Here is a 15,964-nt window from a genome sequence, read left to right as displayed (position 1 = left end):
TTCCAGGGCCCCAAAGTCCCCCATTCCTCACCCCCCCCTCAGCCACATCTATTGTCCCAACAAGACAAGTTCCTCATAGTGAACTCTGTTCCAGTTGTCCTTGCAGTGCCCTTTGCACTTTAGCAGTACGGCAGACAGACTTTGAATTCAGTCTGCAACTGGAAAAGTAAGTTTCCCTTCCTCCAAACCCAAAACCTAAAGTTCTCTGGCCTTTTCCCAGCATTTTCCAATCCTTGTACATCATTCACGGGGTTGAGAGGGAAGTGTGTCCAAGCTTAGTCAAAGGTTCAGGAATCTCAAATTTCCTTACTTGTTGCAATCACTCAATTAATGGTATTTATTGAGCGCTTACTGTGTGTAAAGCACTGTATGAGGCACTTGGGAGAGTACAATACAATAGGATTGGTAGGTGTATTCCCTGCTCACAAGGAACTTATAGACGGGAGGAGGAGATAGGGGAAGTGGCAGAGTATAAGGAGTATACACTTATACGGAGTATAAGAGATATGGTGGTGGAGTGAAAATAAAAGTGCTTAAGGAGTACAGACCCAAGTGCATAGGGGAAATGAGGGCTTAGTCAGAGAAGGCCTCCTGGAAGAGATGTGAAGGTGGGGAGAGCGGTGGTCTGTCAGATACGAAGCAGTGGGAGTTCCAGGCCACAGGGAGGAAGTGGGTGAGAGGTTGAGTGGTGAGATAGATGAGATAAACGTACAGAGAGTAGGTTGGTGTTAGAGGAGCCAAGTGTGCGGGCCGGGTTATAGTAGATGTTCAGTCCAGCATTAGTTATGCTCTTAGATACTGAAGGAGCCCAAAGTTTTGTGTTAATCTGTTCGCCTACAACTGTCCCATTCCTTGGAGTTTTCAGTGTGTGCAGTCTGTCTTATTTGGTGAATGAAGGTGAATTATACCAGTGTGTGGTGTTTGAATTTTGATGGTCAGTTTATAGGTCTACTTTCCATAGGGGCAGGAGAGGAAGGGAGAGGTAATGTGAAAGGGTGATACAAAATCATATAGGGGTCAGGAGAGTTTTCTGGATAAATGAGTGGGATCACTCATGGTTTCCTGTGACCAAGCCTGGGGCCGCGATCCAGGATGAGAGCAGTTTAAGGAGTGAAATAACTGGAGGGGCAGAGAATTCTCCTCTTTAAAACTCCTCATTATGCCTAGACAGGAGACAGCAACTGAATCAAGGTCTCTGTAGGGCAGAGTGTGGCTGTCATCTTTCTTTACTGAAGCAATGAAGCATCCAGTGGTGGGCCTTGGGAAAGGTAAGGGACTGCGGATAAAGATATGAAATGCCTTGTAAGAGGCTCATCTTCTTCTTCTTCAAATGCCGTTGAGTTGTTTCTGACCCATAGCGACTCCATGAACACACATGACACATTGTCTGTCCTAGCGCCATTCTTGAATGTGTATCCATAGAGTTTTCTTGGTAAAGATAGGGAAGTGCCTATCTTTACCACTGCCTTCTTCTGTGCAGTAAAACCTTGAGTCTCTGCTGTTGTCTTTGATCAATGATTTGATCACTAGACCATCCGCCTTTAACACTTTCCCATGCTGCTGCTGTCTGGCACAAGTGAATCGGCTTTGTCTGATGCTTCAAATTAGACCTCTCCATTATGGGTAGCCCTAAATGGTATAGTTCCAAGCTTCATCAGCTGATGCAAACTCTCCTGCTACGATAAGGTGTGGATTCATAGGTTCAAGGAAGTCAATAATTGCCCATTTTGGGTAGCCCAGCCAGGGAAATGTTCCGAGACAGGACCAAGAGAGTCCTAGAATTCACCTCCAAATAAGAATAATACTTGAGGTATTTGTTAACTGCTTACTATGTGCCAAGTGCAGGGGTAGATAGAACACAATCAGACCTAACACGGTCCCTGTTCCAAAAGGGGCTCACAGCCTAAGGAGTTGGGGGAACAGATATAATTGATGCCCAGATAAATTAATTGATTTTCTCAAGGTCACACGCAGCAGGCAAATAAATGGCAGAGCTGGGATTAGAACCCAGGTCTGATTCCAGGGCCCGTGTGCTTTCCATTAGGCCACTCTGCTTCTCCTTATCCTCAGTGCCCGAAAGCTACAATAACTGGGGGCGAATTTGTCTGAACCATGATGTAATTGCTCCATCATGGCTTTCTCCTGCCATATCTCCCCAAGCAGATCCTCCAGGCCTATGCTGAGGGGAAACCAAACCAGCGTCTCGGAATTCCTCCTCCTGGGACTCTCTGATTGGGCAGAGCAGCAGCAGCTCCTTTTCGTGCTGTTCCTCTCGATGTACCTGCTCGGGATCCTGGGAAGCCTGTTTGTTGTCCTGGCCATCGGCTCTGACCCGCACCTGCACACCCCCATGTATTTCTTCCTCATCAACCTCTCCCTGGTCGACGTCTGCTTCCTGTCCACCACGGTCCCCAAGGTGCTGGCCAATGTCCAGACCCACAGCAAATCCATTTCCTACGCTGGCTGCCTGACACAAATGTATTTTTTCATCCTGTTTATAAGTCTGGACAATTTTATCCTCACAGGGATGGCTTATGACCGTTACGTGGCCATATGCCACCCTCTGCACTACACCACCATCATGAGCCCACGACTCTGTGCCCAGACGATTGTGGTGTCCTGGAGCATCGGCAGTCTTGATGCCCTCTTACATATCTTAATGGTGGTTCGATTATCCTTTTGTGCAGGAAACGAAATCCATCACATTTTCTGTGATCTTAACCAGGTCCTAAAGCTTTCCTGTACTGACACCTTCTTTAATGTAGTCTTGGTGCATGTATTCTTAGTAATTTTAGCTGTTGTTCCCCTCACAGGTCTTCTTTTCTCTTACAGCCGTATCATCTCTACTGTACTGAAAATCTCATCTGCCGGGGGAAGATATAAAGTTTTCTCCACCTGTGGCTCTCACCTGTCTGTGGTCTCCTTGTTTTATGGCACTGGTTTTGCGGTCTACTTCAGCCCCAGATCTACCCAAGCATCTCGGCAGGGCTCTATAGCATCTGCGATGTACATGGTGGTCACCCCCATGCTGAATCCCTTCATCTACAGCCTGAGGAACAAGGACATGAAACGGGCCCTGACGAATGTGTTCTGCAGGAAAACTCTTCTTATGAAGTTAGTGATCTCTCCTCCTGGATCTTAGGAAGTACCACAGGACTGTGAGCCCGTTGTGGGCAGGAGTTGTCTCTCTTGATTGCTCTTTTGTTCTTTCCAAGTGCTTAATACAGTGCTCTGTACACAGTGGATGCTCAATAAATACATCTGAAGGAATGAATGTGGTGATTCAGCTTGCAAATTAGGCTCTTTAGTCAATCCTGGGCAAGACTGACAAGGAATGAAATCACCTTTGATGATAACAATTGTGGTATTTAAGTGCTTACTATGTGCCAAGTCATGTACTAAGCCTTGGTGTAGAAGCAAGATAATCAGGCTGGGCACAGTCCCTGTCCCACATGGGGCTCCCAGTCAAGTAGGAGGGAGAAAGGGTATTGAGTCCCCATTTAATGGCTGAAGAAACTGAGAAGCAAAGGGACTTGCCCAAAGTTACTCCACAGACGAGTGGCAGAACTGGGAATAGAACGTAGGTCTTCTGACTCTCAGGCCCGTGGTCTCCCCATTAGGGCATGCTGAACTGACTTCGTCCATGTCAGGGTAGCATGGTCTAGTGGTAAGAATACAGGGTTTGGGGGTTAGAAGGCCTGGGTTATCTCACTGGCTGGCTGTGTGGCCTTGAGGGAGTCAACGTATCTCTCTGTCCCTCAGCTTCCTCATTTGCAAAATGGAGAGAATGATATCTGCTCATTCCTTCCTCACAGGGATGAGACTACAATGAGCTAATTAATGGGGCAAGTGCACTCTGATCCTTTTCTCCTGTCCCAGAGCAAACCTATGACCTACAACCTGCCAGCTGATCCAGCTTTCTCTGGGGATGTTTCTCTTCTGTTAGATGGGGGACCACAGAGCTGGGACCTCCAAGGTTCTTCTCAGCTACAGATTCCCATGTGCAAAGCTGAGACTAAAGGCTCATTTGGGGCCAACAAACGCTTTCTAAATTTCTGACCTCATTAGTTTTCTTAGCCTATTTGTGCTTTTTTCATCCAATAGGAGATGTTCTGAACATGCTCATCATCCTCTAATAATAATACTAATAATAATAATAATGATAATAATGGTATTTGTTAAGCACTTACTATGTGCAAAGCACTGTTCTAAGCGCTGAGCCACATCAGCCACAAATCAAACTGAGTGCTTGTATCTACAGGTTAGCTGATTATATGTCAAGAAGACTCAAGAAATAAAATGAGTTGATAGTTTAAATTTTGTTTGGTCTTGAACATTTACAAAGCATTAAAGTTTGAAACAGGAATCTGCATTCTTTAGGAAATCATTTATCATTCGTTCATTCAATCATAATTATTGAGCGCTTACTGTGTGCAGAGCACTTTACTATGGGCTTGGGAGAGTTCAGTACAACAATGAACAGACACATTCCCTGCTCACAAGGAGACGGGGAGACAGACATCAATATAAATAAATAAATTACAGATATGTACATAAGTGCTGTTGGGCTGGGAGGGGGGACAAAAAGAGGAAGCAAGTCAGGGCTACACAGAAGGGAGTAGGAGAAGAGGAAAGGTGGGGGGTTTAGTCTGGGAAGGCTTCTTTGGGGAGATGTGCCTTCAATAAGGCTTTGAAGTGAGGGAGAGTAATTTTCTATTGGATTTGAGGAGGGGAGGGCATTTCAGGCCAGAGGCAGGACCTTATCTTGCATTACCCCAGAATGTAAACTCCCCAAAGACAAGTAGCCTGTCTTTTATTTCTACTGAATGTTCCAAAGGTCCAGTACAATGCTTTGCACAAATTAGCTCCCCAGTCCTCCCTATGTGCTTTACACATAGTACTATATATATAGTTATATATATATATGTGTGTGTGTAGTTATATATATGTAGTTATATATATGCAGTTATATATATCATTAAGTTTTATATAGATATATAACTATATAACTATATATATATATATAGTTAGAAGCAGTGTGGCTCAGTAGAAAGAGCACGGGCTTTGAAGTCAGAGGTCATGGGTTCGAATCCTGACTCCACCACTTGTCAGCTCTATGACTTTGGGCAAGTCACTTAACTGCTCTGTGCCTCAGTTACCTCATCTGTAAAATGGGGTTGAAGACTTTGAGCCCTACGTGGGATAACCTGATCACCGTGTATCCCCCAGCGCTTAGAACAGTGCTTTGCACATAGTAAGTGCTTAATAAATGCCATTAAAAAAAAGTGCCTGAAGAAAATACCACTAATGGTAAACATATATTTGGGAGTGTGACCTGGCCTGTGTGGTGCTGTCATGTTTTCTACAGTGATTGAAGCTGTTTTCACTTTTGTTTCCTTTTCTCATGATCCTTACCCAGGATCAGCTCTTCTACTCAGGAAGAGCTGTTCCTTTCTTGACTGCAGTGTGCTATGCTGATTTCAACTGCAACGCACCACTGTTTGATGCTTTGGTTTACTGTATTTTTCTCTCATTCAGGTTTCTTCTGTTCTCCCTATTTTCAGTTTCCTAATTTCATCTCATCCTATAGCAGCTGTTGAATATCTTAATGTCATCCATTCTTCTTGCCTCCCCAGAGCAGCTGTCTTGAGGTGAGATTCAATGCTAGGACACTAACCTGGTTCTAGGACTTCATTATTGGTGGTCCTGTCTTGCCATTTAATGTTGCGTCTGGCCCACAAGTGAGGTTGCTGGAACTGCTCAAGGAGCTAGATGTGGTGCTTGTTTGGGGTCCGGTTCCCACAGCCATGGAGAAGGGTATGCTCCCTTGACCCCATGGCACCATTCAGTCATTGCTCCATCTCTCATCTACCATTTCTTTTCAAATCCAGGCTCTGCCAGTCGGTTGCGACGTGACCTCAGTCTTGTAGAAGGGGGCCGGGGATGGGGGGGAGGAGGGGCTTCTCGAGAGGGCTCGCTGTCTCTCCCCCGCCCCCCCCCTCGTTGCAGGGGCGAGGAGGGCTGGACCTTCTCTCTGTAGGGTGAGCTGGGCAGGGGAGTACCCCATCAGCCCAGCGGGGAACGCCATCCCAGCCTCAGTTTCCCCCCCACCCCAAGGGGACAGCAGCCCCAGTAAAAGGGGAGTCCAGTTGACCACGCCCTATCAGTGAATCTGTCAGCGCTGCTATCGACAGGATGTCTGTCTCCTCCCCTCTATTAATCCTAATAATAATAATAATTATGGTATTTGTTAAGCACTTACTATGGGCCAGGCACTGTACTAAATGCTGGGGCGGATAGAGTGTGAGCTCATTGTCGGCAGGAATTGTCTGTTTTTATTGCTGCATTGTACTTTCCCAAGCACTTAGTACAGTGCTCTGCACACACTAAGCTCTCAGTAAATATGATTCAATGAATGAACAACGTCTGTATCAAACAAAAACTCCTCATGATTAACTTCATAGCTCTCCATCACCTTGCCCCTTCTTACCTCAACTGCGTTCTCTCCTTCTAACTTCTCATCCCACTCACTCTACTCCTCCAGTGCTAACCTTTTCACTGTGCCTCAGTCTCGCCTGTCCCGCCATTGACCTCTGGCCCATGTCCTACCTCTGGCCTGGAACGCCCTCCTCCTCAAATCTGCCAAAATATCACTCTTCCCCCCATCAAAGCCCTATTAAAGGCTCACATCCTCCAAAAGGCCTTCCCAGACGAAGCCCCCCTTTTCCTCAGCTCCCCTTCCCTTCTGCGTCACCTTGCTCCCTCTGCTCTTCCCCCCCATCCCCGCCCCACAGCACTTATGAATATACATATATAGCTATAATCCTACTCATTTCTACCGATTCTTGTTTACTTGTTTTGATGTGTATATATCTACAATCCTATTTATTTATATTGATGCCTGTTTACTTTTATTGAAGTCTGTCTTTCCCCTTCTAGACTGTAAGCCCAGTGTGGGCAGGGATTGTCTCTATTGCTGAATTGTACTTTCCAAGAGCTTAGTACAGTGCTGTGCACACAGTACATGCTCAATAAATATGGTTGATTGATTGAATGAATGAATGAATGACAGTCTCTCAAAGAATGTGCTGACTTTCCTGATTTGAATTTCTAATCCTGATCTATTGCTTCATCCCTGGCCAATGTCTTGAAAAGTAATATAATTATGTGACAGCATTTGTCTCTGTGTTACCAATATGGATATTTGTTTCTACATAGGCCTTCTCTGGGCAGGCTGAAACATTAACTCAATCATCTTAAGTCTTATTAGGTCAGTAACACCAAGCTGATTTGATGAAGTAATTTTCAATCATCTGCATGTCTTCTTGGGTGTGGGCCTCTATGGTGCAATCATTTTCATTCAGTAATTCTTGAATGACTACTTCTAGGACTTGGGATGATGCTTGAAGTCTGTTGACTTAGAAAATGCTCCCAGATCTCTTGTGCATCTTCCATCATGGCTGCATGGAATAAATTGAACAGGAGCAGGTCCACTGTGCAGGCCTGCGGTACCCCATTGGTGATAGGGAATGGACCAGATGTGGAAATCCCTAGCTCTGGCACAGCCATCCAGGCCTCCAGGAGGAAGTTTCAGAGTTTAATGAATTTTTCGGGGCAGCCAAATTTATTAAGCAATTTCCAGAGTCCAGAACTACTGATGGGATCAAATGGGCTCTCATAAGGCCTAGGAAATCTATATGGAGGTCTTGGTACCGACCTTTTCATTTTCCCTGAATCTGCCATGCTGCTATGATCATGTCTGCTGTGCCACACTGTGATCTGAAGCCAGGAATATTCACTGGGCAATATTCTTCCTGCTAGGATCTTGTTGGCTCAGTGGAGAGAATTGAGGTGCCTTGATAATTTCCGCCTGAAATTTCATCTTCCTTTTGGAAGGCTAGCAGCATGGCCTAGTGGGAAGAATATGGGCCTGAGAGTCAGAGGATCTGGGTTCCAATCCCAGCTCTGCTACTTGTCTGCTGTGTGACTTTGGGCAAATCACTTCACTTCTCTGTGCTTCAGTTACATCATCTGTAAAATGAGAATTAAATTCTCCTCCCTCCAACTTAGACTGTGAGCACCATAAGGGACAGGGACTGTGTTCAACCTCGTATCAACCCCAGCACTTAGTATGGTGCCTGGCACATAGTAAGCCCTTAACAAGTACTATACTTAAAAAAAAGATGGTGATGATGGAGGCAGCTTTGAGATCCAATGCTATTTCCTCTATGTCCCAAATGTTGAGGAAAATCTAAAGTAAGTGTTTAAACAGAGTGTGGCCTCCATGCTTGTAGATCTCGGTGGTTATGTCATTAGGTCCAACTCCTGTGGAAACTACCTCAATAAATGCCATGTCTTAGCCTGTTGGCATGTCTTTTCATACCTAGCCCACGTCTTATCTCTGGCCTGGAAAGCCCTCCCTCCTCAGCTCTGACAGATAATTACTCTTCACTCACCCCACTCCGGCCAAAACCTTACTGAAGGCACATCTCCTTCAAGAGGCCTTCCCAGACTAAACCCCACTTTTCCTCTTCTCCTACTCCCTTCTGCATCGCCCTGACTTGCTCCCTTTACTCGTCCCCCCTCTCAGCCCCATGGCACTTGGGTTCATATTCATAATTTCATTTGTTTGTACTGCTGTCTGCCTCCCCCACTGTAGACTGTAAGCCTGTTGTGGACAGGGAATGTGACTGTCTATTACTGTATTGTACTCTCCCAATAGCTTAGTATAGTGCTCTGCTCATGGTAAGCGCTCAATAAATACGATTGAATAAATGAATGAATTTGCAGGATCACATCTTCGGTAATAGAAGGCTACATTCAGGAGACTGTTGAGCTGTTGTTGCCATAGCTTCAGAATCTTCTTCCTGACTGTGATAATGTTGGGGCCATCTTCTCTCCTCAGGAGTGCTGGAATGGCATGTTCAAGGCCACATAACATCCTTAACAATATAATAATAATAATAATGATAGTATTTGTTAAGTGCTTACTGTGTGCCAAGCACTGTTCTAAGCACTGGGGTAGATACAAAGCAATCAGGTTGTCCCACGTGGGTCTCACAGTCTTAATCCCCATTTTACAGATGAGGTAACTGAGGCACAGAGAAGTTAAGTGACTTGCCCAAGGTCACACAGCAGACAAGTGGAGGAGCCGGGATTAGAACCCACGACCTCTGATTCCCAAGCCCGGGCTCTTTCCACTGAGCCATGCTGCTTGAGTCTGGAGTGCAGGTGGTGCCCAGTTAGTGGAGAATGGCACATTACCAGGCCCGCATTCCCCTACCTGCAGCCAAGCCAGCCATGATTGTGCTCTCAGGGTCAGTCTCTAAGGTGCCGGGGCAGGCAGGGCTCCAGCAGGAGCAGCTCCTAAGATACAGAGGGTGGGCCTTGTGCCAACAGGTTGCCCAAATAGGGTGCCCCTCCCTGACCTTCCTGCTTGATGGGCTCCCTTGGTGGGAGGGTGGGGAGGCAGTTATGACACAAGAATTATTTCCACTCCAGAAGCCCCAGCTGCTCAGCCAACTCCTCCCCATTATCATGTGGGGCCTGGAAGCAGAGGCTGGGCTCTGTCAGTGGCTGGGAAAAGGAAGACCTGGAGAGAGAATGGAGTAGGGAGTTGCAGGCGAGGGTCTGAATGTTAATTTCCACTGCCCTGCTGCTCAAACTTCCACCTCTCTCCCTGTATTCACAAACTCTCAGACTCTCTCTCTCTTGCTCACTCACTGTGTCTCTCTCTCCTTTATTGAGAGTAGTTCTCTCACCACCTGTACAACCAGCTAGAGGAGTTCCTTTACTCTGGGGATGCAGCTGGTGGCCTCTCCTTCAAAAAAAGAAAGAAAGAGCTTAGTAGATGAGGCCGAATGAATGTATTTCAATCAATCAATAGTACTTATTCATTCATTCATTCATTCATATTTATTGAGTGCTTACTGTGTGCAGAGCACTGTACTAAGCGCTTGGAAGGTACAATTTGGCAACAGATAGAAACAATCCCTAGCCAACAATGGGCTCACAGTCTAGAAGGGGGCGACAGACAACAAAACAAAACAAGTAGACAGGCATCAGTATCATCAAAATAGATAAATAGAATTATAGATATATACACATCATTAGTGGGGTTGAGGAGGGGGTGACTCTCAAGTGCTTAGAGGGTGTGGTGACTATTAAGTTCTTAGTTGTTACAGAACCAGGTGCATAGGCGATGCAGAGGGGAGGGTGAGTAGGAGAAATGAGGGCTTAGGAAAGGCCTCTTGGAGGAGTTGGGATAGGGAAATCAGCTAGTGGGGAACCTTGAAGACACAAATCTGATCTCCCTCATTGTTTCATCTTCCCTTCCCCTCATCTGGACCAAATAATAATAATAATAATAATAATTGTAGTATTTGTAAATCTCTTACTGGGTGCCAGTCACTGTACTAAGAGCTAGGGTAGATATAAGATAATTGGGTTGGACCTTATATCTACCTGTCTCAGTCCCTGTCCCACATAGGACTCACAGTCTTATAGGCTCACAGACCTGGCACAATTACCCAGTGGTCACACACCTGGATTGGCCTCAGAGCCTATATTGCAAGGAGTGGAGTTTTTATGATTTTGTCTACCTAATTTTGAGTCCCTTCCCTCCCCCAGCCCTGGGGAGAAGCTGACCTTCTCAACATCATAAATGTTGAGAAAGTTGGGGATCTTGTTTCCAAGAGATTTCAACACCTCCGCCTGAGGTCTTAATTAAGTCTGAAACGTCTCCATCAGCAGAGCCTGGGGGTTTGTCTCTAACAAGGAGCCTGGGGAGTCACAGGCCAGGCGACCCAGGGGCCCAGAGACTCTTGCAAATAGTCCTGCCATGAGCCCCGCTCCCACCCACACTGACCCTTGTGGGTGAGGGTGCACCGCTCCTGCCCAGAGCCCTGCAGCCCCATGACTCTGGTCCCCTTCATGCTCAGGCTGCTGTCCAGAGGAGGTGATGGACGACTGAGGGGCCTGAACCCACGGGGACAGAGCCCCGGACCAGCACTGACCTTTCAGGTTAGAACCGTCAGCTGGGGGACGGACCACCCAGCTAGATCCAACTGCCCGCGGGTAAGTTCTCCACAGCAAACTTTACCCCAGGTTTGTCTCATTTGGAGTGCCCTCTGATTAGAATTTCCTTTACAGAAATTGGATAGATGATCATCAAATGTACATTCCTGATCCCCAAGGCGACCCCAAGACAGTTTGCTACGAGTAAGACAAGCTGTTCTTTTGTTTGCCCTCACAACTCACACCTTGTCCCACTTTCCGGAACATTCCGGAAAGCAGCATTAGGAGAAGCAGCATGGCTCAGTGGAAATAGCCTGGGCTTTGGAGTCAGAGCTCATGGGTTCAAATCTCGGCTCCACCAATTGTCAGCTGTGTGACTTTGGGCAAGTCACTTCACTTCTCTGGGCCTCAGTTCCCTCATCTGTCAAATGGGGATGAAGACTGTGAGCCCCCCGTGGGACAACCTGACCACCTTGTAACCTCCCCAGTGCTTAGAACAGTGCTTTGCACATAGTAAGCACTTAATAAATGCCATTGTTATTATTATTATTATTCCCAATACCTATGCTGAATGAACAGATGAGTGAGTTTTCACTCGAGTTAGAAGCAGCTCTAGAGACGCATCATCGTCTAGTGGATAGAGCCCAGACCTGGGAGTTGAAAGGACTGTGGTTCTAAACCTGGCCATACCACTTGTCTGCTGTGTGACTTTGGGCAAGTCACTACACCTCTCTGGGGATCAGTTACCTCATCTGTAAAAATGGGGATTAAGACCGTGAGCCCCATGTGGGATGTGGACTGTGCCCAACCTGATTAGCTTGTATCTATCCCAGCACTTGGTACAGTGCCTGGCACATAATAAATAGTAATAATGGTATTTGTTAAGCACTTACTATGTGCGAAGCACTTTTCTAAGCACTGGATAATTGCTTAGCAAATACTGTAAAAAAGCTGTTTATCAGACATTGGGGTAGAGAATATTGGGATGCTTCCAAGGGTAGGTGGAGGGTTTCCTTCCCTAGCTTTGAATGGTCCTGGCTCCATCTGGGGCCAGAACCTCTATCAGAAGTGGTCCTTAGGCCGGGACAACTCTAAGCAAAGACACCTACAAAGGCAGAAACAGGGATGCTGGCCAACACCATGAGATTCCCAGATGAGGTTTGAGAGACAAAGCCTGGACCATAGGGCCACAGGATCAATGCCCAGGGGCAAGGTGAGATTTTTCAATAAAGGGGGATGGGTGTCCAGGATGAAATGAAATGAACCCCTGGTACAAGCTGAAAACTGACTGGACAAGGATTATGCTTGTGCTCTTTCTACAGGTGAAGCTGGAAATGAATTCCATGTATTAGCAGTGAAGCTTTGCTCACCTCCGCACAGCTTCTCAGTGAATAATAATAATAAACATAATAACTGTGGAATTTGTTAAGTAATTACTGTGTGTCAAGCAATGTACTAATCGCTGGGGGATAGTTGAGATAATCAGTTCAGACACCGTCTCTGTCTCAGATGGGACTTGGACATATGAGGAGGTCAGTAGGAGGGGCAAACATCTGCTCTCTGGTGAGCTGAAAGACAGTGACCAAAAACAGGGGAGACAGATGAAATGTTTTTAAGATACAGTAAAATCAAGTGTCAGACAATATGAATTTACATCTAAATTCCGTGTGGCACAGAGACCAGACTGGCATGCTGAAAACAAGAAAATATTGGCACTTTCTAATAGAAGCTTCAAGAAGGTCATGAGAGTAAGAAGCCAAATCGTAAAACATGCTTGATGCTGGAAACAGCATGTCTATTGGAACTACAAGGTACGATATTTGTGCAATCAGTCAATCAATCAGTCATATTTATTGAGTCCTTACTGTGTGCACAGCACTGTAACAAACACCTGGGAGAGTGTAATACTGTAGAGTTGGTAGACATGTTCCCTGCCCACAGTGAGCTTACAGTCTAGAGGGGGGACTTCATTTTTAGTAGCTCTAGTGGGATTTTTCTAAATTCTTTGCAGTTAGAATGATGTTCACACTGACTAGACAATTTTAGGATAAGCTTTAATTTCCTCTGCTTTAAGGTCTGTCAAGAAGATTGGGGAAAATCTTTGAAGGGGAGCTGTGTCTAGAGTGGGTCAACCTGCAATCAACCTGAAGTAGAGAGCAAGCCCACACTAGCTACCTGGAGGTCTCTGGTGTAGTGACCTGTAACCTGGAAGCAGAGCAATTTTGGGCTGTGGTGATGGCTAACTGTGGTAAACTCTTTCCTCTGGACAGGAAGGGCTCTTCTGCCTTTGAGGGTCAAGGCCAAAGTCGGGGAAGATGATGCAGGTTCCCCTGCCGACTCCATTCTCTGTCTCTAGGAGCAAATGAGTGCCTTAGGTGATGGACTGTATCTCTGCCTCTGTTGTTTGGCAATCAATCGATCATACTTATTGAGTGCTTACCATGTGCAGAGCACTGTACCAAGTGCTTGGGAGAGTGTAATATGGCAGAATTGGTAGACACATTCCCTGCCCATAACGAGCTTACAGTCTAGAGAGGGAGACAGACATAAATATAAATAGGTTATGGGTATCTACATAAGTGGTGTGGGGCTGAGGGGGTGGTAGGTGAATATCAAGTGCACAAAAGATACAGATCCAGGTACAGAGATGACACAGAAGGGAGAGGGAGTCGGGGAAAAGAGGCCTCTTGGTGGGGAGAGTGGTGGTCTGGCTTATGGAGGGGGACGGAAGGGAGGGCAATTCCAGGCCAGAGGGAGGAGGTGGGCAAGGGGTTCAGGCAGCGAGATAGAGAAGAACAGGGCAGAGTGAGCTCGCTGGTGATTGAGGGGTGAAGTGTGTGGGCTAGGTTGTCATAGAAAGCCATTCATTCATTCATTCATTCATTCATTCATTCACTCGTATGCCAGTGCTCTAGGGGTACGGAAACATACCTTCATTTCATTGGGTGAACACAAAGGGGTGCAAAGCATAATATTAGCAATAACTGTAGTATTTGTAAAGTGCTTCCTATGTGCCCATTACTGAACTAAGCCCTGAGGCAGATACTAGTTAATCAGGCTGGGCACAGTCCCTGTTCCACATGGGGCTCACAGTTTAGGAGGAAGGATGGGTATTGGACCCCCTTCCCTCAGCCCAGCCCTGGAGAACTAGCTCTTTCTTCTCCATCAAACAATGCCTCTAGCTTCTTGGAGGCTTCTTAAGTGTGTGCTCTGGAGAATCTATGAAAAGCAGCTTGGCCTATTGGATAGAGCATGGGCAGAGAGTCAGAAGGATCTGGTTGCTAATCTTAGCTCTGCTGCTTGTCTGCTGTGTGACCTTGGGCAAGTCACTTAACTTCTCTGTGCCTCAGTTAACTCATCTGTAAAACGGGAATGAGACGAGAAGCCCTGTGTGGGACAGGGATTGTGTCCTACTTAATTATCTTGTCTCTACCCCCAGCACTTGGCACCGTGCTTGACACATAGGAAGTGTTTCTAACAAATATCCAGTTATTATTATTATTATTGTTAAACGAATGGAACCAGATCCTTTCTATAGCATCAGCAGTCACAGTCATGGTCAGCTGGTCCTGACCTGAGAGTGACACCACTTGTGTTCCCCCATTGGGTGCCTATCAATCAATCAATCAATTGTATTTATTGAGCACTTACTGTGTGCAGAGCACTGTACTAAGCGCTTGGGAAGTACAAGTTGGCAACAAATAGAGACAGTCCCTACCCAACAGTGGGCTCACAGTCTAAAAAGTGGGCTCACAGTCTAAAAAGGCTCACAGCCTAGCACCGCCATTGCTGCTGCCATCCCAGTGGATTTACTGGCCACCTTGGCAGAGGAGGTGGGGGGTTAGGTAAATGAGCCCATACCTCCTCCTTGCCAGGTAAGTTGCTCGTGCCCGTCCTGGCACAAACTCACACCCAATCCCAGGTGGGGATCATAACAAAAATAATAATAACAATACTACTACTAATAACCGTGGTATTTGTTATGTGCTAACTATGCAACAAGCACTGCACTAAGTACTGGGGAAGATACAAGATCATCAGATCAGAAAAAGTCTGTGTGGAGGGAGAATAGATATTTAATCTCCATTTTACAGATGGGAAAACTGAGGCACGGAAAATCAACTTCATCAAAGTCACCCAGCAGGCAGGTGGCTTAGTCGGGAAGCTGGTTGTGGGCAGGGAATGTGCCATTAATTATTGTATTTTACTCTCCCAAGTGCTTAGTTCAGTGCTCGGCACACAGTCAGCACTCAATAAGTATGACTTACTAGAATTTAGATCCCCTGAATCCTAGGCCCAGGCTCTTTCTGTTAAGCCACACTGCTTCTCAGGGAGGCAGCAGAGGAAAAGAAGAGGTGATCCTCCTTTTGGACTTCTTTCTTTTCTCTTCTCTGTTCCTTCTTTCTTTCATTTCCTTCCCCCACCTCAGTGTGGCTCAGTGGAAAGTGCCTGGGCTTGGGAGTCAGAGATCATGGGTTCTAATCCCGGCTCCGCCACTTGTCAGCTGTGTAACTTTGGGCAAGTCACTTCACTTCTCTGGGCCTCAGTTACCTCATCTGTAAAATGAGGATTAAGACAGTGGGCCCTACTTGGGACAACCCAATTACATTGTATCTACCCCAGCGTTTAGAACAGTGCTTGGCACATAGCAAGCACTTAACAAATGCCATTTTTATTATTGTTATTATTATTATTATTCTTTTTCTGCCCCTTCTAAGTTCTGCCACCAAGTTCCCCTCTTCTACCCACTGGCCATGCTGAAAATGAAAAATGGGTGCTCCTGGCGGTGGCGATGTGGGAGCAGCAACAAAGCACTCTGCTGAAAATTTTGCATATGATCTTATTATGTTAAGCATGCATGGCATGCTGTGATAGTGCCATGCAGAACATGAGGAGGTGAAGGGGTTATGTCCTCACTTAAGTGTGGCTGAATGCATGAAGTTGGTAC

The 15,964-nt window shown here is 46.2% G+C and overlaps 1 protein-coding gene across 1 annotated transcript; it reads left to right on the top strand.

Annotated features, from left to right (window-relative positions):
• The first annotated feature begins 1,159 nt into the window (after positions 1-1,159).
• On the top strand, positions 1,160-3,142 carry LOC119923803 (olfactory receptor 7G3-like). Its single transcript, XM_038743034.1, has 2 exons — positions 1,160-1,197; positions 2,173-3,142. Exons 1-2 carry the CDS (start codon positions 1,160-1,162, stop codon positions 3,140-3,142), a joined length of 1,008 nt encoding a protein of 335 aa, XP_038598962.1.
• The last annotated feature ends 12,822 nt before the right edge of the window (positions 3,143-15,964 follow it).

The sequence above is a fragment of the Tachyglossus aculeatus genome, unplaced genomic scaffold (assembly GCF_015852505.1).
Source record: "Tachyglossus aculeatus isolate mTacAcu1 unplaced genomic scaffold, mTacAcu1.pri scaffold_268_arrow_ctg1, whole genome shotgun sequence".
Taxonomy (NCBI): Eukaryota; Metazoa; Chordata; class Mammalia; order Monotremata; family Tachyglossidae; genus Tachyglossus; species Tachyglossus aculeatus.
This window is presented reverse-complemented; position numbering and strand designations above follow the sequence as displayed.

Excerpts from the sequence above, each read along its gene's own strand:
- LOC119923803 (XM_038743034.1), top strand. The coding sequence starts at position 1,160 with ATGCCTAGACAGGAGACAGCAACTGAATCAAGGTCTCT. Across the intron at positions 1,198-2,172 it reads GCAACTGAATCAAGGTCTCT|GCCTATGCTGAGGGGAAACC; the intron begins GTAGGGCAGAGT and ends CAGATCCTCCAG.